Consider the following 25,531-nt stretch of genomic DNA (forward strand, 5'->3'; position numbering starts at 1 on the left):
GAATCAAAGTAGTCCACCGATGATGAAGGGGAATAGAAGACTCCCAGGAGAAGTTTAGAGTTGGATAGAAGAACTTCGATAAGGAGATGCTCGGCTGCATTGCTAGGTGGAGGCTGTGGCGATGAGTTAATGATGGAGAAGGGGATGTGAGAACGTAAGTAAATTGCCACACCACCTCCACGCATGCCGAGTCGGTCATTTCTAATTAAATTGTAACCAGGAAGAGAGTAAGTTCCAGAGGAAAGGGAAGGATTGAACCAAGTTTCAGAAATAAGTATGGCATGGATGTCTTTAGAGGCCAACGTAAGCAGATCTGTGTGATGAGCTGGAACGCTCTGAGCGTTAATGTGTACAACATTGAAGTGCTTAGGCAAGTTTTGAAAAATAGAGGATAAGGTATCGTTTAGGGTAGGCGTGGAGGAGTCAATGCTATGGAAGGAGTCACAATCGGACGATTCCAGAGATAAAAAATCAGAGTTATCACCACTGCAATCCATGATTAACAAAAGTATGATAATAAAAAAAAAAAATAAAAAAATAAAACAAATCTAAAAGTTAAATAAAATCTACACGAAATATATAAACGCTTAAACTTTAAAAATAAAAAATAAAAAGAAATAAAAAAGATGTTCTTACGATCGCACTCAACCGCTGATATGTAAGGATTAGTACAACAATAGGTATTAGCAATGATATAGAATTAGTGAACGGATAATATAGATAAACACTGTAAGAATATCTTCTGTAAATCTTAAGGAGCTAAAGAGATTAATTATTATAACTATTTCTAAAAACTGTTTAACAAGGAAATATGTATATCTAGAGGGTTAAATCTACAATATTAAGAATAATAATATTCAACTCCAGTACAACCACTCAACTAAGAGATATCAGCTGAGGCCACACTCTGTGGCATTTTATAGGAAGGCTTCACAGACTACATTCATGAGTAAATATGTATATACAATAATTTTCTAGTTAGTGGAAGTGACAGTTGACATACAGTGTGACAGACGACAGTGTCAATGAATCAAACAGCGTCTAAATTAAATAAACATTAAACACAATTATTAAACATAGAAATATAAGATAAATCACTTACAAATATTACCCACACAAGTTATTAAAACTAAATTAAACATCAAAAGTTGGTAATTGCATAATATTACAGAAAATTCAAAGTTATGCTAAGTGTGCAGTTCAGCAAGTAACAAAACATAATATGAAGTTGAAGTAACCCACTCGAAATCAGTTCTTTACAATCTTCCTGGTTCGAGATTTTAACTTGGGTGATGTTACCTTAGAATCGTTAGTAGATGGGGGAATGCTTGCAGGAGCCGTACCAACATCATTCATTGAATTGACACGGCGACGCTCACCGTTAGCCCCAATAGCATATATGTGGCCATTCCTCGTCCAACACTTGCTGATTCCGAAATGCCTTCTTGCAGCCATAAACAAATTATGCCTGGTTTTGGTCAGGAACTCAGATATGGTGATGCCGGTCCCCTTTAAGCCAGACTTAGCCAACCAAATTTTGTCCTTGTCACAGTGTTCCCTTAGCTTAATTAGTACAGGGCGAGGCTTATCATCACGTTTTATGCCCACTCTGTGACACCGACTAAAACTAGCTTCACTTACATTAGGGCATTTGAGCAGAACGGATAACATGTTAGCAATTGTCCCTGGGTTCTCATCCTTAGACTCATTTATGCCATGCAACAACAAACACTTACGCCTGCTGCGCATTTCCTGCTCCTCTTGCACTTTAAAAAGAATTTCCATTTGAGCCTGGAGATTCTTGAGACAGAACAGTTCTGAGCTTTTGAATGCCTCAAACTCCCTAGTTAGTGGTGTTTGCTCGAGAGATGGAGACCTTTCCTGAGCTGCCGAGAGCCGCTGCTGGAACTCATCCATTTTGGAGGACACCATTACAGACACATCCATCAATGACTTTTTTAGTTCTTCCATAATAATTGAATAGGTTGTTGAGAAATAAAAGTTGAAGGTAGTTTACAACAAGAAAATTCTACTTTGGGATAATTATTGTTATCAGAAGGATATAATTAAGGAAAAATTAGCGATTCATATGCAATATAACACTAGTACATCACTAACAGTGTAAGAAATATAATTTGAGTTAAAAAACTATTTTTAATTAGCACAAAACACAGAGATACACCAATACGTGTTTACACTACCCACACAATTTTTCGTATCTCTACCTCTACCCACATAATATTCATGATAATCAATATGAAAAAAAATATTTTTTTCTAAATCATCATATAATCGTTTTTTTATTAATACAAGATATTTATTGATTTGCAAAAAAAAAATTCCCGCCATTTGTTGATAATTTTTTTTTAACATTACATGGATTTTTAAGTTTTTGTCTAAGTAAAAAAATTGTTATAAACAAAGTATAAATATTTTTTTTAACTTTTATGGCACGATCTTGTTAAGTATGTATGTAAGAAAGGCTCTACGAAGCGAAATATTTTTACGACCATTATTTAAACATTTTTTTTCACTTACAATTAAGACGGTTGTTCGAGAAAATTTCGTTAGTTAACAATTATTTAACTTGTTGAAAAATTAACTTTAAGTAAAATTTTCAACGGGAATAAATTAATTATAGTGTTCAGAACACACCATAATTTTTTCAAATTTAAAAAAAAATATTCAATACCTTAAATAAATTAATTAATGTGCCGTAGTCGCTTTTGACGCCACGCGCGAATCCTAAAAATGTCACCCGCAGACCTATTTTCAGCGTTAAATTAAAATTATAAATAATGGAAAAAGAGTTCCGGGGCTATGAGTTTTTTATTGAAAATTTCCTCTTCTTTCAGAATCTTTATTTGAAATTTCTTAAATATTAATAGTTTATTAAATATTGGCAAAAAACTAAATGCCATTTTTTTTTCATCTTTAATTGTCTATAACTTTTGCAATTTTTTATGTGCTAATACACGCTTTTAGCACATTTTTCTAGGCGTCATTCCGTTCCAATGAGCTATCGCACATAATTTTAAGAGCAGTATCTCTATTTTGTTCCATTTTCAACTTGTCGACTAGACTACAAGCATACTTATCGTAAGTAAAACATCAAATCATTTTTTGAAGCGGCCAAGACTCAATGGCAATTTTAAAGTAAGTGCAGACACTACACACACGAATATATTGTTAAAACATTAACGATTTCGCGTTAACCATCGCAGTAAACTGACGACATAATTGCTCTAAACTTGAATAACTTAGTGAATGTTAATACTCGTACTTTTTATTTCGTCGAAACAAATATTGTGTTAGACATAGAAGAAAATAACCTTCCTAACATTGCAGCTGCGTAATACATTAGATATTTACAGACAAGGCCATAAGGTTATGGAGGGAGTAGTGAAGGGTTAACTGGTTTGTGAGGGGGAGTGGGGATGAAGCGAATATGTACAGCCTTACGCCGACGTGTTCCCCTTATCACTAACTACCTAGTTGATCCCGCTAACATACACTGCCGCTCGCGCTACTTCAGGCTACTAACGCGACGCTAAGCCGTTTACTCTAACCAGTTACACAATACATCAGCCCCAACTCTAAAACATGTCATTTACTTTGCAATCATTACTTAACCAATTGGGACTTTGAAGAATTTCAAAAGACAGCCAGATTGAAGACTTCGTGCAAACCTCACAAAATAACTTTTAGGTGAATTAAGTTTATAAAGGGGACAGACACTAAACTCTTTGGAGCTGTAGTACTGTATAAATATTCATTAACAATTGTTTAGAGGACCCAAAGTGGGACCGAATTAGACGATGGTTCCCTGCAGGTGTTGGGGCTCAGGCGAAGACGGACGCAACTCTGTCTTCCAGTGGTGTCACCTCTAGTCTAGCACTTCCTTGCAAAGCCATTTTAATCGCTTCAGTGTCCTGCTCTTGTTGTTGCTGCTGATGTTGTAACAGAGAATTGAAATGCGTAATTCCAATTTCCTCGAGACTGCTTTTTCTCCTCCGTGGGCTTGTGCCAAGCCCCTGACGGAGCGATGCTGATCGGCACAACATTGCATCATCCACAACTCGCAGAGAGTTTGAGCGACCACGAAAATCTGTGAGGACAGTTGGACTATCTGGTAATGATAGTGAATTAGCTTTTGTGGTACAGAGTGGCGGTGCCCGCACAGCTGAAAGTGTAGAGCCATGTCGTCCGCTCCCAGCACTTGCTGCTGCGCATATACTTGAACAAAAACTAATGTTCGATTTTCGTCTGCTATTGTGTCTTTCGAATGTTTTTTGAGCTGCGAATGGAGATGGCCGAACCAAATATCTGAAATGCACCAAAGAATCCGTGATCAAATTTTATTTTACTCTTAAAGTCATAAGGTTACAGGTACATATATTGTATACTTACATGACGTTACATTACGTCTCCCTCACACAGGTTAAGGTCGCAGCTTGGGTTAATAATAACGTAGGAGAGACTGTTCCTCTTCTCACTCACGTCGTCATAGTCAATGACGTTCAGGTTGAGCGACTCCATGCGGGAGCGAACCAGATTTGCAATCTCAGCCCGTTCTATCTGTTGCGCGTGGTTGTCTCTTGCCTCGTCGGCTAGACTCGCTGAATACTGGGAAATAATACTCTTCTATTTTATATTAATGTTCAATTCATGTTAGTTATAAGCAAATCTACGACAGTGTGTTCACTCGTCTCTGAGTACACACATTGTTGTAGAACGCTTCAAGCACATACGTGCCATGATATTATGTGAATATTTTTTCAATCTATAGCCTATCTTCTATAGGGGAATTCTAAATTCTTACAATAAAAAGGTTCAACCTGGAGTCACTGCAAGTATGCCATCTTTCTAAATGAAGATTTATTATCACGCAAAAATATTGCCGATTAAGCATGCTTGCAGTTACACCAGTCACCGAGGGGCCTCGGCATAAGTGTGTGGGTTAAACACACACAGTCTAACACTAAACTATGCGGATCTAAAGCCTGCAAAGTGATCGTTTTGGAACCAGTGAGTTTTATACATAACATGATCTAGTACCTGCAATACGACTCCGAGTGACTATGGAAGTTATAATTGAAGAGATATATTTAGGGTATGCGTGGAGCCGACCAAGGGGCTGCTATGAGGCAGGGTGTAAAGGTGAGCGTGCGCGGAGTCCCTAAGCCGGCTCGAGCGTCCAGTTGCGGGGAACTTACCACCGGCGTGCGGTCGCCGTAGCAGCCCGTGAGGCAGCCCGTGGGGGAGCTGGAACTCGTGTCTCGCGCCCCCCTCGAATCCCCAGACCGCGCCTTGCTCTGCCCACCCTGCTGCAACTAGCTGTTCACACTTCTGCCATATACACACACCTACACCTGCTCTCAGCAGGAACTCATACACACACACTCACACTGTGATATAACATGGTGATTCATGGAAGCATAATAAGATTTAAATTACAAAATTATTTTTGTTGGAAATGAGAGTGACGGTTACGCTCATGCTGTATCTATCCCATCTAGGCCCATCTACAAAATGTTATTTTTTCCAATTCAATATCTATTTAAGCAACTATTTATGTTTTAATGCTCCATCTAAGTTCGCTTTGAGTCCGTGAAACATGCAAACACTGTTCTCGGTATCTTATGAGTTTAAACGTTTTGTTTAATATATTCATAATGACCAATCAATGTACAGTTGAAGTATAATCATACAGAGAAGAAAGATGTAAATGTATTATTCGCTACACGATTACACATGTTATCGTAAGTAGAGAACGTTATGAAAGCTAGGTTTAGAGAACATCTACGCTAGGTGCATGCGAAGGAGCGGGACTGCGACAATCGGTCTGATAACGCAAACAAGACGCGCGCGACGCTGACCACACGATCATGACGTGACGCTTCCCAGAGTATATCCCAATAAGTTATTATAGTGATAAACGCAAAAGCAATAGTAGTCACTCAGCTTGCTTGCTAGCAATGATATATGTAAATACAGGTATCAAGATTAAGCACGTGGATTACACAAAATAAGTTAGATATTGTGAAAAAAGGTAAATTTGAATCAATGCTAAACTAATTATAAGAACGCCACAAGTGTAGGCTTGGTTGTACAAAAGTTGACGTGTGTGCCTATGTTTCGAGGAAAAGATAAAAAAGATTTATAAAGCCTGAAATACAGTCCAAGGAGAGGAAGATAAAAAGAGATCAGAAATGAAGGGAAGATAGCGGATAGGAAACGGACTGTATTTGAGGAGATTCCAGTAAATAACCGACTCACCGATGGCCGCGATGGTCGCATTCCCGTCAGTCGTGACCACAACCAACTTGGCGAGCCGCGTGGCGACATACTCACGTGGTGTGAGGGGTCGGCCAGGCTTGTATCCTGCGTTCTATAGATCCCAATAGGGATTTCGCAAGAAGTCGAGCACAACTTTTGGTATAGTCGGCCATACGTGCGAATCCACATGTCTCCCTTTCCTATTCTCATCTGACAATTTAAAAGATTACAATATATTAAGGATCGTTTATTAAAATATGTCAGAGCATTCGCAAAAATATCGCGTAGCCTGATGGGGATGAATGAAATGGTGGTGTAAATGAAAATGCAGTCGCGTATCGCTAGCGTGAAAGCTTACAGATGTTAGGAAGCCTGAGCCGGGAGCCTGGTCGACCCCCAGCAGCAGCCGCACGAAGGTGATGACGTAATCTTTGACGAAGGCCTGGTAGAGTAGTGTGTCCAACATGGATGCTGAAAATACGGAACCCGCCGCAAAGGGGAGACGGAACATATACGAGATATGAGAACCTCGCTCTTTCTCTCTCAGAAAGGAATTAAATACCTATATATTTTGTGATACAATCTACTTATTTATAATACTCAGTAAAAACTCATTATTCAATTAAATAGTATATAATATTCTCTGTGGCGTTGGTAACGGCGTCTTGTAAGATTGACTAGTTTATAAGTACCTTACTGTTACATAAAAATATTATATGTTAAAAGAGGTCATTGATATTACCTTTTCCATCTTGGAAAGATGCAATGCATATTTATCATGAGCTCGGAATTGCATAAAACGCATATTTGATGACTGCGACAGTTCTGTTATTGATCTTATCGATGGGAAAAATCTGCAAGAATATTATATTAGATTTAACCGTGGCAAAGGAAAATTCTTGACAATATTATTTAATATTTCCAGATCATGATTTTACTTGAACATGGTCTGCACGGCGACGATGGTATTGCAGTCAGACAAACTGTCTTCCTCAGCCGAGTTGGATAATTCTTTGTTTACAACCACTACGTTTTCCGCAAGTGTTATTCCAGCTCTCAGTAGGTCATCCAGCCTGCAGAAGACGAACTTATCTTAATCATGTAATGTAATGGTTAGTCCGTGAAAACTCTACTATCATATAAAAAACTTACGAGTCAATAGATCCCATCATCCAGTAGACAAGTGGAAAGTAAGATATCGCATCGAGGAACGCGATATCAGGTCTTCGTTCCAGGAGAAGTATGATAGGATTCAACGATGTTTTGGTTCTGAAGTGAGCCTATAGCATTATGTTTTGATTACTCCAAAGGTTAGGTTTCAAGCCAGCAAAGTAAATGAATCAAAAGCAAAGCTAGTTTTAAAAATACTCAAAAGGGTGAAATACTTAATTTAAAAAGTGATATTTAACTAAAGTGCATCTTTACATTTGTTAAAGCATGCTCAGCATCACAGTAAAATCTAATGATGGAGTTACGTATCAGCGATCCCAGCGGACATTTTTAGGTGGACGTAGAAGGTGGGATGGTAGGATGGGGCGTAGGGCAGGCATTCTTACCTGGTAAAGTCATTGCGCCAGGCGGGTGCCGCGTCGCCGAGTGCCAGCGATGAGAGACTGGATGACGTGGCGTCGTCACTGCAGCCGCCGGGACATTGGGACAGACGTGGGGCTTAGGGCTTACAGTACACAGTATACACACAATGCACGCATTACTATTGGGGCTGCTACACACTTGCGGACTGACACGCGTTGCGTACTATATCCTATTGTATATCTAATATGTACATTCACTGCGCAGGCAGTGGCATTTTGTAGGTTTAAAAACAATATCGTCATATTAAATCATTGTAACTTAATGCATGCTTATTGACGAAGGTTTGATCTTTATGAAAAACGTTTGTTAATAAAATCATTCGTTAATATTGATATATAATTTTATGGAAAGCTTAATTTAAGAACATAATTTAATTCAATAAATAAATAATAAATGCGTCCATCCAAATGCAAACTGTATTATTATAGTGAATGTGCTTGCTATAACGACAGAGAGTTACCAAAAAGTAGTATTTATTAAAACCCAATTTCCGATAATCTCAAATAAATGTTGAGTATGAACTCTATATGAGGTAAAGTATGTTAGATATTTTTATAAATATCAGAAATTGGGTACCTCTACTGGTTAGCATTGCCAGTTTTAGGCATTTTTAACATCTTGCTGTATTATTCGATTAGTTTAAGATTAACGCGTAGAGAATAGTCAATTAAATAATCCAACAAATGTGCTATTAGACAAATATAACACAGTCAATGCCAACTCAATAGTTATTTTTAGTCTTTAAGTAGAAAAATAACTTTTTTTAAACGGTTTTATTTCTATAGTAAAACGACGTTACACGAAAATAGAGAAGAAAAATAGAATAAAGAGGATGTTACATGCTTGCGGGTGGCATATGTGGTGGAAGGCGGATGAACAATTGCCTGGTTGCACTTACGCAATCTTCTCTGAAGGGGTACGCCAGGGCACATTATCCTCTAACTCTTCCTCGCTCATGTCTAGTTCCCTCTCCCTTTCCCGTTCTTCTTCTGCGATGTTAAAGCTACTGGTCACCATGTCCGGTACTGGTAGAATCGATGGTCGCCTACTCGACGACTACCTAAAATATCGACTAAACTTGTAAAGATCACTGACAGATATGTTTTTTTAATCTTTTTTATGTAATAGGAGGCAAACGGGCAGGAGGCTCATCTGATGTTAAGTGATACCGCCGCCCATGGACAAAACTGCCTTCAGAAACGCTCAGTTGTGGTACGACCATGGCCACTATCAAGACATAAACACGATAAAAACTATTCATGCATATTCCAATGTCAATTTGGTTTATTAAAATAGGATCTTAAGTCGTTATAGAACTACGAAAAGAAGGAGTGGGTATGAATGCTATGAAAGGCACGCAATACAAATAAAATAAAGTATCATGATAACTGGCGTCATTAAAAATATTTGCCAATAGCCACGAACGTACCTCGCCGATGATGAAGAGTGTCCGGACTTAAATAATGATTATCTGTTCTTGGTAGAAGCAAATGACTGTCCGTGGCGCTATCTGCGGCTGGTGAATCTTTGAGACCCCCCCTGTGGTCCGACCCGTCACCTTTATCTGATACAAACACGGTAATGATAAATAGCCATATCATTTAACTAGTAAAGACAAATTTACAGATACTTAACACAAAATCTATATTGTATTGTTTGCTATGCGGCTGTACGGTACCGAAGTTCAAACCCGTTTATAATAAGCAACTATCATGAGGGGCTAGGTCATAAAGTTTCATCTTGAATAATGGGACAGTCCTGGCAATGGTTACGTGATATAAAAATATTTTCTGATCGCGACAGCAAATTAAACGTGAGAAGCCGCACGAACGCAGCCGATTAATGAAAACTGTAGCACGTTCCAAAAAAATATATAGCAGAACATGCCAATGAGAAAAATTCATTACAATTAACGTTGAAACGTATTAAATTGAATCATTAACCAAGGGGTTATAAATTAGTGCTGCGAGCATATTTTACTTCAGAATGAAAGCGAATATAGGTCATAACTTTATTAAAATACGATACATACTGGTTTAAAATTTACGTTTTAATTTTGTCAAACTTTCTACGCATACCTAGGGAAGCCATTAAAACCTCTAAATGGCATGCATCTCAATTAATACGACAAATGGACGAACTCCAAAACTTCACGATGAGAATGAAACATGTACATTCCTCGGATATCTTACCAGCCAGCTTTAGTAATTTTAAAAATTATTAAATTATAAATTTTAGTGCAAACATCCATAGCATTGCGGACGAAACGAACTACCACAGACTGCTTAGGTACTGTAGCAGATCCAGTGATGCCAACTCAGGGATTTTTTCCCAAATTTTGTGGGAATCAAAATGTCTTGAGGGGTTTTCAGGAGGTACATTTATTTAGGGGGCACTTTATACAATTTTTTTTCTTAAAATACGATCTATACAATTTATATTAAGCCTAGAACCAAACCAAGATACTAAACTAAAAATAACCTCCCACCATAAAAATATCAAAAAGCTATAAAACTTCAAAATCGAAATTTTATATGCTTGAATGGTTTTTTTTTGCATATTTGACATTATCTCTCAAACCGAGTGTACAATTAAAATTTTGAAGGGTTTTAATCAACATTTAGGGTTATTTGAAGTTGGTTCTAGGAACATTCTGTTGAAGTTAGCATCACTGAGCCGGTCTGGTAACTTGGTATTAATTCCTTGCATCCGCAATTTGCAACATATACGGTGAGTGAGCTGCTCTTTGTCTGCTGTGCCAATTATGTTTTTATTAGTTTCTAGTGCGCAGTAGCCGCAATTTTGATGACATCGAGCAACCTGAGTAAAATAAAGTCTAGTAAGTAGGTCGAATGCCAGCCGTATTGCATTCCGGCATCCGTATCCGGCCTACTTGCACAGTATCCGACCGTGGCACTCACAGCTAGCAACAGTTAAATTAGCGGATGATACAGTATTGATGCGTGATGGCGATGCATTTGGTGGGGAGGTCGCGGGAGCTTGTAGAACCACTTGTGGAAGGGCTGATTGAGCCATGTTACTACCGTCTGCTGTTCTGGGCTGGGCCGCGGCCTCCTCGCCGTCTCCGCCCTTTCTTCTTCCTTCGCTAGAGAGGAGGCTACATGCAGTTTGATCTTTTGTTATCAACGGTTTGCTTTCGGTTTGTTGATCGGAAACTACGAAAGCGGAATTCTCTTCTTTTGTTATGCTCATGTAATAGCACGTGTCGCTCGCTTTCATTATGTGTCTCGGTCCCGGGTTCAAAAGTATTGTTTCTTCATAGAATTCTGGTAATTCGGCTGGACGAACTCCTACCAAAGCCACCCCGTACCTTAAAGAAACAAGGCTTGTAATATCTGATCTAATGCTACTTAAGAAGTAATAATCACAAAATGTAAGTACTTGCGGTGTGAGTGGAAACTAGCGTAAGTTAAACTTTTTCCTTCATATTCACCGAAGAAACGTTATCCTTACTGCACTTTGAACAATTTCATACTCCTTTTGAGGTTTATAACATATGCTTTGCTCGATATATACATCGCCATTATAATTCGGCATGGATGCTTTCATTTTTACTTCCGAGAGTCCGTTGATGGTGACTAGTTCAGAATTACAAAGAAAAATGTGGTCTTTAGCCAAAGTAGTAGTTATTTTTAAGTTATCGTTAGTCTTATAAACCAAAATATGGTTTTGTTCGGTGAAACTTTGTCCTAACAATAATGGGACCTTTAATAAATAATCAGGAACGATAAGGACATCTACATTAGCCTTAGCTGAATCTACCTCAATTTGAACGTTACATTTTCCCAAACTGTTAACCAAAGAATCACCAAAACCCCTCAACACAGGCAGGTCCTGTGTTGACCAACTAATAGCTAGTTCTTTCGCCACAGACTCCGTTAATATAGTGCATTGACTACCAAAGTCAACAAAACAATCTAGTTCACGGCCATTAACATTGGCCTTTTTAAAATATTTTAGATCTGTATCTCGTTCCTGGGATATCCGTAAAACAGTCTTAGCATCGCTAGATTCCTTCTTAAGAGGACAATTTGCTTCAAGATGTCCAATTTTATGGCATTGACTGCATCGCTTAATGGGTTGCTTACACTTGTAATATGGATGACCAATTTCACTACAGATATAACATTTTGAATTGTTTGTAGATTCTGATCTCATTTGAATGAACTTATTTGTTCTCTGTCGCTTATTGTCAGTAGCACCTGATTTCAAGGCGTTATTATTCTTCTCAGTTCTTTTTAAAATTTTAACATTTCTTAGATAAACTAATAATTTATCTGGTTCAGAAAATTGTGCCGCTTCAGCACTGGTTCTAATGGATCGATCCTCTATCCCAAACAAAATACAATCAATTGCATTTTTGTTAGTTATTTTGCATCTATTTAAAAGAACAGTTTTTTCAAAAAAATATTCCTCTAAAGGTTCGCCAAAACGCGCTCTGCAAGCGAGCATTTCCGTCAGTAGTTGTGCATAATTGTCTTCACTAGGAAAAGCTAATCTTAACTTATCTTGCCATTCAGGCCATGAAAACATGAGACTTGGCAACCCCTGATACCACTTTTGAGCCAATCCAGATAATTTGGGCAACGCATAATGTATAACTTGTCGCTCAGACCAGTTATAAATCGTCGCACATTCATTGACTTTTAAAAGCCACATTTCAATGGTTTGATTGCGTTTGACCGGATCGAATTCTGGTACAACGTTCATACTTGGAAATTGTTCACTCACTCGCGCTGTGTGCTTCATGGTTTGCATAAACTCTTTAAATATAGTAGCTAATTCAGTAGGTTTTGACAGGGCCTGATGGTCAGTTTGTGATGTATATGACTCATGGACATGTTGCTGTGGTTCACCATTACGTGTTCGTTGTTCTTGTTGCATCTCGTCACGTCGCGAGTGTAGACTGGGGCTGCGTTGAGGCGTAGTCCTGCTGCGTCTGCGCCGTGACACATCGCCTTGGCCACGGCAGTTTGATCTGCCGCGAGAATAATATCTTGAGCTTGACTTACGGCTGTAACACGAGTCTCGACTGCTACATCGCCTTGGAGACCGGCTGTAATATCGCCTTGGAGACCGGCTGTAATATCGCCTTGGAGACCGGCTGCAATATCGCCTTGCAGTCCGGCTACGGCTTCGCCACACCGCTTTACTCCTACTACTCCGTGGAGTTCTCGTACGATCTCGCTGTGGGGTGTGGTCACGAAAACGCTGTGGGATTCGGCTACGGCCTCGTCGAATCTCGTTGTTTTGTCGATTCATACTGAAAAGAGAAACGTAATAGACAAAATATGCTATATACCTTACTTGATTCACGGTTAACTACTAATCGAAATATGGGGCACTGCAGTGCCTACAAATCGTTAAAAAAAAAATGCAAATTATGCACAGACATTATTCTATTACAATTCATTGACTCTAACTATACAGAGGCACCAAATTTATGAGTATAAACCAGACATACGTTTACCATACCTCAGTTTTTATGTACAAAATTATTAACAAATTAATCTATCCTTTACACAAAAATTAGATACAAAATAGTCATTAAGAAATATTGATAAATTATGTTTAATACAACCAAGGACTAATTACGGTAAACTTAATATTATGTATTTACACGACATTAAAAGGCATAGCATTTTTAATTATGTCTGTGAACGAGCGTCTAAGAAATTATTAGTCACATAATGCCTGTTGCAACATCGATGCGACCCACTTGCACTTTGTAATAATAAAAATAAAAAATAAAAAATATGTTGTTAGAAAGTTAAAAAGAAAAGATAGTTTATTTTCAAATTATTTCATAACATGATGTACATAACTAACTTACTCTAAATTTTCTCGCCAAGTGAACGTAATTCTTTGAGAAACAAAGGCATCTTTGAACCGAACCCTTTGTATTATTATACTAGCCACCCATCCAAATTTTACATGAATTCGCATGGATACACATAGTAACAGATGTGTATGTATGAGCATTGAGCATAAGAAAAGACTATACAGGAAATATTATAGCAGTGAACATTTAACGGTTTTAATAAAGATAGAAAACAAATTTGTAGGTACATAAAAATAAAAAATAATACCTTCAAAAATATTTAGATACGAGAAAGGAAAACAAAACTGCTTAGATTAAAATCAACCAATATTGATTGTCACTAATAAAAAGAAAATACTTTAAACAACACAACAAACAGTGTATCGAATTACTGCATTGACGTTAAATTATAACGAGAGAAAAAAAAAAATACTTATTCAGCCTTCTTACAATAGCAAAATTTAAATTAAATCTCATACCTTGTGAGCGCTTAATCCTTTACACCAGGGATATGATATAATACCTTATCAGTTTCCCCTGGAGCTATCCCACTTCTGATCTGAAAGCTTGATCTTTGATAGTAACTATTTGATTCCGTTCCGAAGGGAAACAAATCTTTTTTGAGAGGAGACCAATTGGTGACTAAAAAGCTGCAGGATAACCAGCGCGAAAAAAGGAAGAGAGATAAAACTGTATCTCCCAACTTGTCTACACAGAAAAAACAGAACACATCTAACAAGTTTGAAAACACATCGACTAAAACAAATAATGTAGGACAAAAAGAAAAATTACAACCAAACATACCACAATATATAGGAAGAGATAGATCGTTTTCGACCTCCGACATTTCAAAAAACTAACAAACATACGCGAGCAACCTATCAAAACAAATACAACAACAAGTAAAACCGGAAAAGCAAAACAAATATGGAAGAAACACATTCTAAAACAACCTAATCAAGAAGCCTTCCCACCACGGTTGGTCGCCGCGGGAAGATCAGACCACCACCCTCTAACAAAAAAACATAATATATATATAGCAACGCTTAATACTAGGACTTTAAGAACTCCCGAATCACTATCTGAGCTTGAAGTTGCGCTGAAAGACCTTAAATGGGACGTATTGGGACTAAGTGAAGTGCGCAGACCAGGAAATTCAATCGAAGAACATGAAGATTATATAATGTTCCATAAAGGCGAAATCGGAGGCGAAAGAGGAGTTGGTTTTTTAGTTAAAACCCACTTAAAAAACTCCATAGAAGATTTCATCGGTATGACGGAAAGAATAGCCATACTGCATTTAAAAATACCCAGCTTCAAAAAAATATGGTCAATCATCCAAGTCTACGCACCAACTGAACAAGCTGATGAACTAGAACATACATCCTTTTATAATTCACTATCTCAAATCATATATGACTACTCTAACAATATTATCATCCTGATGGGGGATTTCAATGCGCAAATAGGCGCTAGACAAAACGATGACGAATACATATTGGGAGAATTCGGCTACGGAAAAAGAAGCATCAATGGCCAAAGATTAATAGATCTCCTTCTAGAACATAATCTTACAATTATGAACAGCATCTTTAAGAAGAATAAAAACAACAAGTGGACATGGGTCTCCCCTGATGGAAAGTACAGAAATGAAATAGATTATATTATAAGTAGCCACCCAAAGCTATTTACAGACACCACAGTCATTTCTAGGTTAAATTTCAATACTAACCATCGCATGGTTAGAGCATCGCTCAAAATGACGCCTCCTAAGATCCGTAGAAAGCACATTAACTTGCATAGCAGAACCGATATCGCGGAAACTAACGAAACAACATCATACCCACTAGCAACTCAGACCAGAGAAATCGAAGAAACAGAAGGACTTGACATAAGAAACAAATACACCAGATTTCAAAATCAACTTCGCTATGCTAATACTAGAAAAGAGAAGAAACAAAAATATATTTTGAGTGATTCTACCATGCAGCTTATAAATAAAAGAAAAAGTCTAATTGCGAACAAAAACGGCAAACGGAATCTGAGAGAAATAGCCGAAATAAGCAAGGGAATAAGGAAGGGCATACGCAAGGACAGGAAAACAAGGAGAATACAAACACTCGAAAAACACATAATTGAATCAGGCGGAACCAAAAAAGCTCTTAAAGAACTTCGTGAAGCGACTCCTTGGGTACCTAATCTCAAAAGAAATCAAATTAACATCACGAACCGCAAAAGTATAGTAAAGACAGCATCAGATTTTTACAGAAATCTATACTCCAACCCAGCTATCGCAGGAAACGAACAATGCAACAACTACAAAACGACCATACACCCTCCAAACTTAGAACCAGATATATTACAAAGTGAAGTCAGGAAAGCTATATTAAGCCAAAAGTCAGATAAGGCATCAGGTCCAGACAAGATCACGAACGGATTACTGAAAGGAACCCTAAAAGAACTGGTGCCCATTATGACAAAAATCTTTAACGACATCCTAACATCAGAACAGATTCCTGAACAATGGCAAACCTCGCACATAATTCTTATATACAAAAAAGGCTCAAAGGAAGACTTATCCAACTATAGACCAATAAGCCTGATGTCAAACATATATAAGGTTTTCTCCAAGATATTACTAGATCGATTAAGCGCCACATTAGACGAGAGCCAACCAATGGAACAGGCTGGATTTAGGAAAAACTTCGCAACGATAGATCATATACACACAGTCAAACAAATCATAGAAAAATACAGTGAATATAACAAAACAGTGTATATGGCTTTTATAGATTACACCAAAGCTTTTGACAGCATCAAACATGAAGTGATATGGGAAAGCTTAGAAAACCAAGGAGTATCCGGGGCCTATATAAACATCATAAAACAAATATATGCTAACTGCAATGCAAGAATACAAATGGAAACACTCGGAAAGACATTTAAAATCGAAAGAGGTGTCAGACAAGGGGACCCATTATCTCCAAAGCTATTTTCTGCTGTGCTCGAAAACATATTCCGAAAACTAGAATGGAATGAATTTGGACTAAATATAGATGGGAGAAAACTACATCATCTTCGATTTGCAGACGACATTGTATTGTTCGAAGAGAACCCTCATAAACTTGAAGAAATGATACAAGACTTAAACAAAGAAAGTGAGAAAGTAGGCCTGGAAATGAACACAAGCAAAACAAAGCTACTATCAAATTCAATCCCATACGAAATAAAACTTAATAATCAACCTCTAGAATATGTTGAAGAGTACATTTATCTGGGGCAAATTATCTCTATAACTGATATAACCACCAAAGAGATCAAAAGAAGAATAGCAAATGGATGGAAAAGATATTGGTCACTGAGGGAGATCATGAAAACAACAGATTTCAGCAAGAAAATAAAGAGAAAAGTCTTTAACACATGTATCCTACCCTGCCTTACCTATGGCTGCGAAACTTGGGCACTATCTAACCAGCACAGGGATATGCTATCACACTGCCAAAGAGCCATGGAAAGAAGCATGCTGAGCATAAGAAAATTAGATAAACAAATAAACGCAGACATAAGAGCTAGAACAGGTGTGACAGACATTCTCACTAAGATTGACCAAATGAAATGGAGATGGACGGGTCATATGCTACGGAGCTCTCATGAAAAATGGAGCAAAATAGTGACGGAATGGTACCCTAGAGACGGAAAACGAAAAAGAGGTCGACCACGCAAGAGATGGGAGGACGAACTGAAACTAACAGCAGGCTACAACTGGAGAAGAGTCGCAAAAGATAGAGAACAGTGGAAAGGGTTAGAGGAGGCCTTTGCCAAGAGGCAAACCGAACTCCGAGATATACTGGAGTGAAAATATATTAAAGTTTAGATATATAAAGTGACAGAGTTTCGGAATTTAAAGGCTATATTATTATTATTATTATTTGATTCCGTTGAACTTCTTTTTCACTTTTTCACTTTTAAAACTTTTGGCTGTCGATTCCTTGTGCGCAGCTTGTTTTATATTCTTTTCCCCACTTCGACACGATCCCTCTCCTGTTTGGTTTTGACGTCAGTTCCGTAAAACCACAGAGTAAGTAAACTAAGCAACTGTGCCATAGCATGATTATATTTCTTTAACTAAAATTGAACAGGATATAAATAAAAAGCTAACAATTGTTTATTGATACGTTTAAGCATTTATTATGTCACAACTAGTTCAGGATAATTATAGAGTTCTATAAATCACAAATAATTGCTTACGGACTTCCTCGGAGTGGAGTTCAAATAATGTCCCGTAATTGTCTTTAAAAATTCAAAGCCCATTACGTAGTTCAGTGAATACATAAACTTACTGAAATGGCTTTTGCAGTAGACGAAAAAATGGGCCTATACCGAAAATTATTAGCGTAAGAGTGAGAGACTCAAACTTTGGCATTTTGGAATTTACAACACGTAAATTAAGGTTGTCTGTGCAATTCAAAAATCAGTTAATCACACTTATGATCGTCAAAAAAAGGGTAAATATTCCGTATCGCGGCACCAGCGATTTCGAGGCTGATTTTGTTTTGAAGTCGCGTTATGATCTGTAAACATCATAACTAGTATTGTTATGTTGGCGCATAAAAAAAAATGTGTGCGTAAGAAGTGAAACCTCTTTATGACCTTAGTTCCTGATAGTTTTTAGAATGACGTCTGCACTCTGCACATTTAAATCCAGAAAGTTAGATTTTACAAAGCGTTAAACGCTCTGACAGTATCCTGATGTCAGCACGGTGTTTCTTCTAAATTTCGAAAAATATGCGCTCAATTAAACAACACACACAAATGAAATAGTTCTGTTTAATTAAAAAATATATTTATATTTTTAGCAATAAGGAAAGGTGTGATAAAACAAAATAATGAGCATTTTTCTAACATTTTACAAAATTTATAAAAGTACATTTGCAAATCCAGAAGAAATGCTTCGACTTAAATATTCAGAACAGAACTATACCACTATTGTGTACCAGTACTTCAATTTTTTTATGCTTTGTTGGTAAGTGCTCTGCTAACTTCACAGACTACACCAACCCTCATATTGTGCCTTCAAACGCAACCCCACCAATGGAATATGTTATGTGAGAACCGTTCCTGGAAACCGGCATGACTAACATTCAAGCTGTGTGTGGCAATACAAGAAAAATTGTCTAAGAGACAGATCCAATTCGAGCCTAAAACCCATAAAGCATTGTGGCGTTATTACTATTACTCTTAATGTACTTTTGGACTACTTAATTACTTAATAAAAAATCTACATTCATATTTTTACACAATAGCCTTGTAATAAGAACAAATATTTCTTTTATTGTGACAATCAAATTGGAGTTTCACTCCTGCATCTGGTAGACAATACTCGTAGAAACAGTGACTTAGTAATGTAAAGTATTTTGAGTTTATCCAGTTGAATGAACTGTATATTTAACGAAATTAACACGTTTCTTGAATAATGGAATACCTTAATAAATGACTAATTGTTAAAGGGAAGGTGCGAAAGTTTTCCGGAAGTCTCTTTTGTTATTTCAATTCGTATTTTAAATTTTACCACTTTGAAAAAATTCCGTCTTATCGCATTTTTATCATATAAAAGGGGGCAAACGGGCAAGAGGCTCATCTGATGTTAAGTGAGACCGCCGCCCACACACATTGCCAGAAAGCTCGCAAATATGTTGCCGGCCTTTTAAGAACTGGTACACCCTAAGTCGAATTGGATCGGAAATACTTCAGTGGGCAGCTGGTTCCATAATGGTGCTCCCACATTGCCGTTAGAAAATGTTAAGTAACTTTAGTAAACATTTGTTAGCAAAAATTGAATCACAAATGTTAAAAAATGTTTTTCATCTGTTCGTCGGGTGTACAATTAATATTTGCTTGTGTAGTGGCATCGTAAGGAAAACGATCAAAGCCCCAAATCAACGGTGTATGTCACGAACAGAAGGCTGATCAGTGATCATATTGAACTGAAAAAACAAATGACCATGAAACATTTGCAGCGACGCCAGGTTTTTTTCAGCTTCAATCCCGTTTTCTTGCCTATGCCTATCTAAAGGCAACACTGCCAATATTACGTAGCGCCTACTAGTAGCTTCCGCTTCCGGTCTTTAATTTATACTCCCAAAGGTGAAATCGCCCTAAACTTACAATAATGTATGTCCTGAACTGAAATCATTTCACAAGTTTGAATATTCCAAAGTTAAAAGCTCCTTTAAAAGCACTATTGCTCCCCAATTAGATTAAACTATCCGTCTGTTTCACAAGCGCTTAGTTCTCACAATATGATTCCCCTTTCATACATATTTTATGGGGCAGTCAGTGTTAAATCCCTGAAATCTGTTAGCGAAAAAAAAGCCTTTAATTCGTTGCATTAATTGGATTAACGTCAATTCACTATCGGTTTATTTATTCTACACTTAATTTGAGTTTGATAAAATGAAAGCATGAATGACACAGGCTTCAGACATCGTATAATCCAATGTATAAATTATTCTAGTTAAACGTATAAGGCCGTTTCTCCACTGCTTCGGTCCGGCAAACATTAATTACCGATCCGATTTAGAAACTCACAACAGTACCTACTTACGTGCTTCTCCACAACTCCGGCATCCGGTTTTTAACGATCCGATAACTTGCTAGATCGGAACGCGGTGTTTTATCGGTCCAAGTATATCCAAGAGGTTATAAATTATTATTCACAGGTTTATTTTTAGTTTTATACCATAGTATTAGTGAACTATTTATTAAGAATATTATAATATTTTAAGATAGACAATATAAAAAAAGTAATAAACTTGCCAGGGCAATAAAATATTCAGAATTTAGAACGTTGTATTAATAAAATTAAGTATATGAGTTTTAGTTAATATAAGTGTTGCATGATAAATATACAAGTATCGATTATTGTCGGATCGGATATAGTGGAGAAGCGCAATCCGGCCTTCCGATATTTTTCTCATGACTCATTCCGGTATCCGACGCCGGACCGGAGCAGTGGAGAAAGGGCCTTAGGGTATGAATCCGGATATTTCGAAGCAAAAAGTTACAAGTTCATAAAAGCTATTTTTGAACTATACATTAATTAGCTTCATACATTAACAAAAGTGCTGGCAGTTGTGGGATGCGTGCCCAAAATACTTATGTAAATTATCGTCTCACTAGTTGGCTGAAAAACGCGGTGTATTGCGATCCCAGATGCCCGTCAACCAAGTGCAGTATTCACGACACGTAATAAAGTATTTGAAAGTTTGGTGACCTAGAATCTACATGAGAATCCTATATTTTACGATCCCACCTTACGTTAGATTAATATGCCTTAAATGATAACGTTACATGACGATGTGGATTGTGGTTCGTGAGACCAGATTTGGGATAATTTCGAAAAATATTAGGTCAAATGTCGACAAGGTAATGGAGAACCTTAGTTTCTTTATTTTAGTAGGAATATTGTATTAGTCAGGTAGAAACTGATTAAAAATTAATAACCAACATATTTTTTTACGGAATAAAAAAAAAAATATATGAGTTTAAGTCCATAAGTAACAGCTAATTTGTTAGTACAACAATATCTTATTTTATGTCACTATGAGACAAGATGAAGGCCTCCCCCAATAAGGACCAATTTTCTCTTGATTTATTGAGAACCCCCTTTCGAGGTATACACCTCACCCAATAATGCCCGCCTTCCACTGCGAGCGGAACGGACCCATTACGGACTCCGCTATACTCATAACGATGATTTTCATCGTTCAGTGGAAGGCGGGCATTAGGACCAGTTTTCCATTGATTGGGCCTCCCGAAATTAGTTGTTGCCCGATATCTTTTTGATTTTTTAGACCTACGTAGCAAAAAGCCTTCCTACTATTACATTCGCTTCAGTCCATATATTACCATATTTGAACTAACCTGGTAAAGACGAGACATAGAAGAGTAACGCATAGAATCATCAGTTGCTGCGACAGGGCTGATTGTGACTTCTGCATAGCTCGGTGCAGGTCATTCTGAAAGTAAAATTTGATTTAAATTTTATTGGAATTTTATACAACTGTTTGATTTATATACAACAAAAAACAGCAGCCCTTAGTAAAAGCTCCAGATTTAGAGGTACTGGTGTTCTCTTATGTCTGACGCGATATTAAATAATCAATTTTACGCTATCCTCATCATATTCTCTGACTTCTAAATAAATAAGTTTCAAAATATGTAAGTTATGAGGTCAAACACATTTGAATCTATTTAATTGGTTTGAAATAGTAAAAGTAGGTTAAAACAGACACAGCTGGCGTATTAGGATATTTTTAATTAAATATCAAATACTTACAAATATATTCTCAAGGGATCGTTTCGCTAGCCAGCAGTTCAGAAAAACTGGTATGAACAGGTTTCTCAAAGGAGGATAGAGGATCTGTAAGTATAAAAAATACGTATTAATTTGTGAATTTTTATAATAGAAAAACAAACAATTTAATTGCGTAGCGTCAGGGCAAATGGGACCGTGTTCACCATCTCCAGTATGAAATGGAAGGATAGAATCTGTTGCCAAATGTTGCCCTGGAAAAAAAGTATTAATTAGTTTGCAAGAGACGATGGCAAGCGGCCGGATGGCATGTTATTGATCCCTTGGAAGATGGGACGGGCTTTGGTATGGGAGGCTACTTGTGTGGACGAGCAGAAAATATAAGAGTCTTTCCTCCAACTTCGATTTTGTTCCCTTCGGAGTAGAGACTTTTGGGCCGTGGGGTTCAAGGGCGTAGGCCCTAATGAAAGATTTAAGTTGGTGCCTGGTAGATAGTACCGGTGCCCCAGAGCTGGTGGTTTCCTCGCTCAACGAATAAGTATCACACTACAGCGAGGTAATGCTGCCAGCGTAATAGGTACACTGCCACAGGGACCAAACTTTTTAAATTTGTTTTAATTTTAAATTACTATGTAGGTTAAGAAAATTGTAAATACTGTATATTTGGTTGTTATGATTACTAATAAAATGTATTTAAATATTATACTACTGTTAATTTAATTGTTTGTATGTTATATAATGTTTGTATGTGTTATGTCTTCCAATAGCGGTACTGATTCCAATATGTTTTTGAATGCGATGTAATGTTTTCAATATCCGTAGCGCTGATTCGATCGCGCGGTACAAAAATTTAATATTGAAGATGCAATCGCTATTGGGAGTTACAGATATCTGAGCTCTTGAGATGTGGCTGTCTCTCGTTGGCCACGTTTTCAGAAAAGCACTGAAAACTTTGAGTTGTGACTTGTGAAAATCAAGTAATAAAGTCGTCCGTTGAGCAAGTTTTATTCAATTTCGAGTATATACTTTTCCAAACATATGTTTGGAAAACTATTTAACTTTATTTGCAAAATTTTGTCAACGCGGCACACTGATACAGACAGAAAAAAGTACAAGTTATAATGTGATATGCACTTCTAGGGATAAAAAAATACGAAGAAAAAAACATCGATTCAAAAATTGGTTTCGAAGTGTGGTTGTTTCTTGGAAGATTATAAAGAAATGAACGATAAGGGAACAACCCATCTTTGTTTGTCTTAGATATCTGTTTCTTGGTCTTTCGCAAAGCAAGGAGTATATTTTCCTTTGCGAAAATTAAATAAAAATTAGTGGAGATGCGCTCATTCATAAATGTATTAGTCACAGCTGGGATCTGAACTTTGCTTTTACATATTAATTAAGTTAATTAATTATCGCTTTATTGATTTGACTTAACTGTATTTACATATGTAAATTCTATTAATAGCCGATTGGATACAATATCAGTAGAGCTTTGAGACTAATAAAGTTACTCTGCAATTCAGCCTTAGGTATGATATCTACGACATTGCATCTTATGCATTCAAATGAAGCAACGTCCAAGGAATGATGAACTGAATCGCTTATCATTGTATTTATTTTTAAATATATGGAATGCGTGGACTAGGCGTTTAATAAATGTTCAGATGACTGTGAACCAATAGATTTTTATCCAGTTAACACTCATTTAGTAAATAAATTAGTAGTGAGATACCAATTTCAACTACAATAAACCTTGCCGGACACTCGGCCAACCTGGTGGGGTTTCCCAAAACTATTACTATTAATTGAAGGCCAATACCCTTTCCCTAGAGACCGACACCATTCATTGGTGAACTACACCCTGGTAGTAGGAATTCCAGAAGTTATGATTATAATTTTAAACGTAAAATTATTTATTTAGTTAACAATTATTAGCTATTATAGAAAAAATCCCACATATAAAAAAATAAGATTATGATTTTTATCAAACAATACTTGGAACCTCTCTAGTTTCAATAGTTTACAAAGTTATGTTGCGTAAGCTCACCTTGTACCCGAGGTAGGCTAACAGAATAGCCTCGGAGAGCGATATCATCGCGAGGATGACCTGCAGCACCCACAAGAACAGTGGGCGGTTAACCCACACGATACCATCCCAGTTGATGATAGGACGTTCCTGGAACTCCTCTTCTGTCAGCTTAGCGGAGTACTCGAACACACTCTTGTTACCCGGCATACAGCCGTAGCTATAACGTTTTCCGATTTGATTAGATTCACATTAAAATTACATTTTTGAAAAATAAAATCGTATTCATACCTCCCTAACCTGCTCTTTTCAAGAGGAACTTGACAAGTGGAGATAGATCGACGCCAATACGTTTGGCTTATAAATTAAAAAATATATCTTTTCAATTTATATTGACCTTTTCAAAACAAAGTGCGTTCTGATAAACAATAAACTACAAGCTCCCACTTTATCAGAATGCCAAATCATAAAATGACTGCTTCACGACTGATTTGAGAGCGACCGCCGAGGCGAAAACCGCTGTGTGAATTCGAAAAGTGAGTTACGGAATCGCAATGCTGATATAAGAAATTAGTGCAGCAAGAAGGTTTTTAAAGGGAATGACCACTCAGTTACTTATATTATCATCACTACAATAGGCTTAAGAGTGCTGATAATTTTTATAATTTCTCGCTCGTCACAATGAAGGAATATAAATCATTCGATTTAGCTGTAATTGATACTTTATAGCAAAGTACTTGTTCCGTCTGATTTGTCTTGGCCAATAAAACGGAAGCCAATTTACCCACTGAACTGAAATAACCGTTTAGAATATCGAGATACTTTTGAAGGATTTCCTGGATATCAAGAGTTGGATTTAGCTGGGTTTATGTTGCATATATTTTTAACATATGTCCACAATTGTTTACTATTATCTTCATTTTATATTATTATAATTTAAATTTTTGTGGTTTTGAAGGAAGTTATTACAGAAATTTATATATTGCGTGTATTGTTTGTGGGTCGTTTTTAGGTTCTTTTCTCGCTAAGATATGCAGATAAACTCTTCGTCTAGCACAGCGTACCTAGGAGTAGTCCATGTTGTATCCAACTCTTGCTCCTATGTTAATGTAATTATTATCATCCTTTTATGTTTATCCTTATTACTTCCTGTCAAACACAATGAAGTACAGTTTTATTGTGTAATCTACTCACCAAGTAGCATTAATGGGATCTCCATCAGCGCACACGCGAAATATGTACAGGAGACATGCCAATATCTTGAAAAATAAGTTGACTATTCTAATGCGTAAACCTGAAACAAAACGTTCCATTAGTTGATCACTAATCGTAATCATAAACAATGAAGTTAAAGTACCTTTACTTATTAACAAAGTGACACAACAGTGTAAAAGATCAAAATAGGCCTCAGCTTTCATTACATGAATAATTAGTCCGGTCAATTTAGACATCCAAGGTTACAATAATTCGCACTTGG

General features: G+C 37.0%; 1 protein-coding gene and 1 long non-coding RNA gene across 2 annotated transcripts; both read right to left on the minus strand.

Moving 5' to 3' along the window:
* Positions 1–3,017: 3,017 nt before the first annotated feature.
* LOC125062948 (potassium channel subfamily T member 2-like) lies at positions 3,018–13,018 on the minus strand. Its single transcript, XM_047669139.1, has 11 exons — positions 12,906–13,018; positions 9,302–9,436; positions 8,771–8,932; positions 7,836–7,913; positions 7,432–7,559; positions 7,218–7,352; positions 7,022–7,133; positions 6,638–6,823; positions 6,355–6,489; positions 4,411–4,626; positions 3,018–4,326 (listed from the first exon to the last, which is right to left on the minus strand). The coding sequence occupies exons 5-10, from the start codon at positions 7,449–7,451 to the stop codon at positions 4,417–4,419; spliced, it is 798 nt and encodes a 265-aa protein (XP_047525095.1). The 5' UTR covers positions 7,452–7,559; positions 7,836–7,913; positions 8,771–8,932; positions 9,302–9,436; positions 12,906–13,018; the 3' UTR covers positions 3,018–4,326; positions 4,411–4,416.
* A 3-nt stretch (positions 13,019–13,021) lies between these two features.
* Positions 13,022–25,351, minus strand: LOC125062951. Its single transcript, XR_007119434.1, has 5 exons — positions 25,249–25,351; positions 24,076–24,274; positions 22,053–22,282; positions 21,638–21,732; positions 13,022–13,156 (listed from the first exon to the last, which is right to left on the minus strand). It is a non-coding gene; the product is annotated as an uncharacterized LOC125062951 (long non-coding RNA).
* Positions 25,352–25,531: the final 180 nt, after the last annotated feature.

The sequence above is a fragment of the Pieris napi genome (assembly GCF_905475465.1).
Source record: "Pieris napi chromosome W unlocalized genomic scaffold, ilPieNapi1.2 SUPER_W_unloc_2, whole genome shotgun sequence".
Taxonomy (NCBI): Eukaryota; Metazoa; Arthropoda; class Insecta; order Lepidoptera; family Pieridae; genus Pieris; species Pieris napi.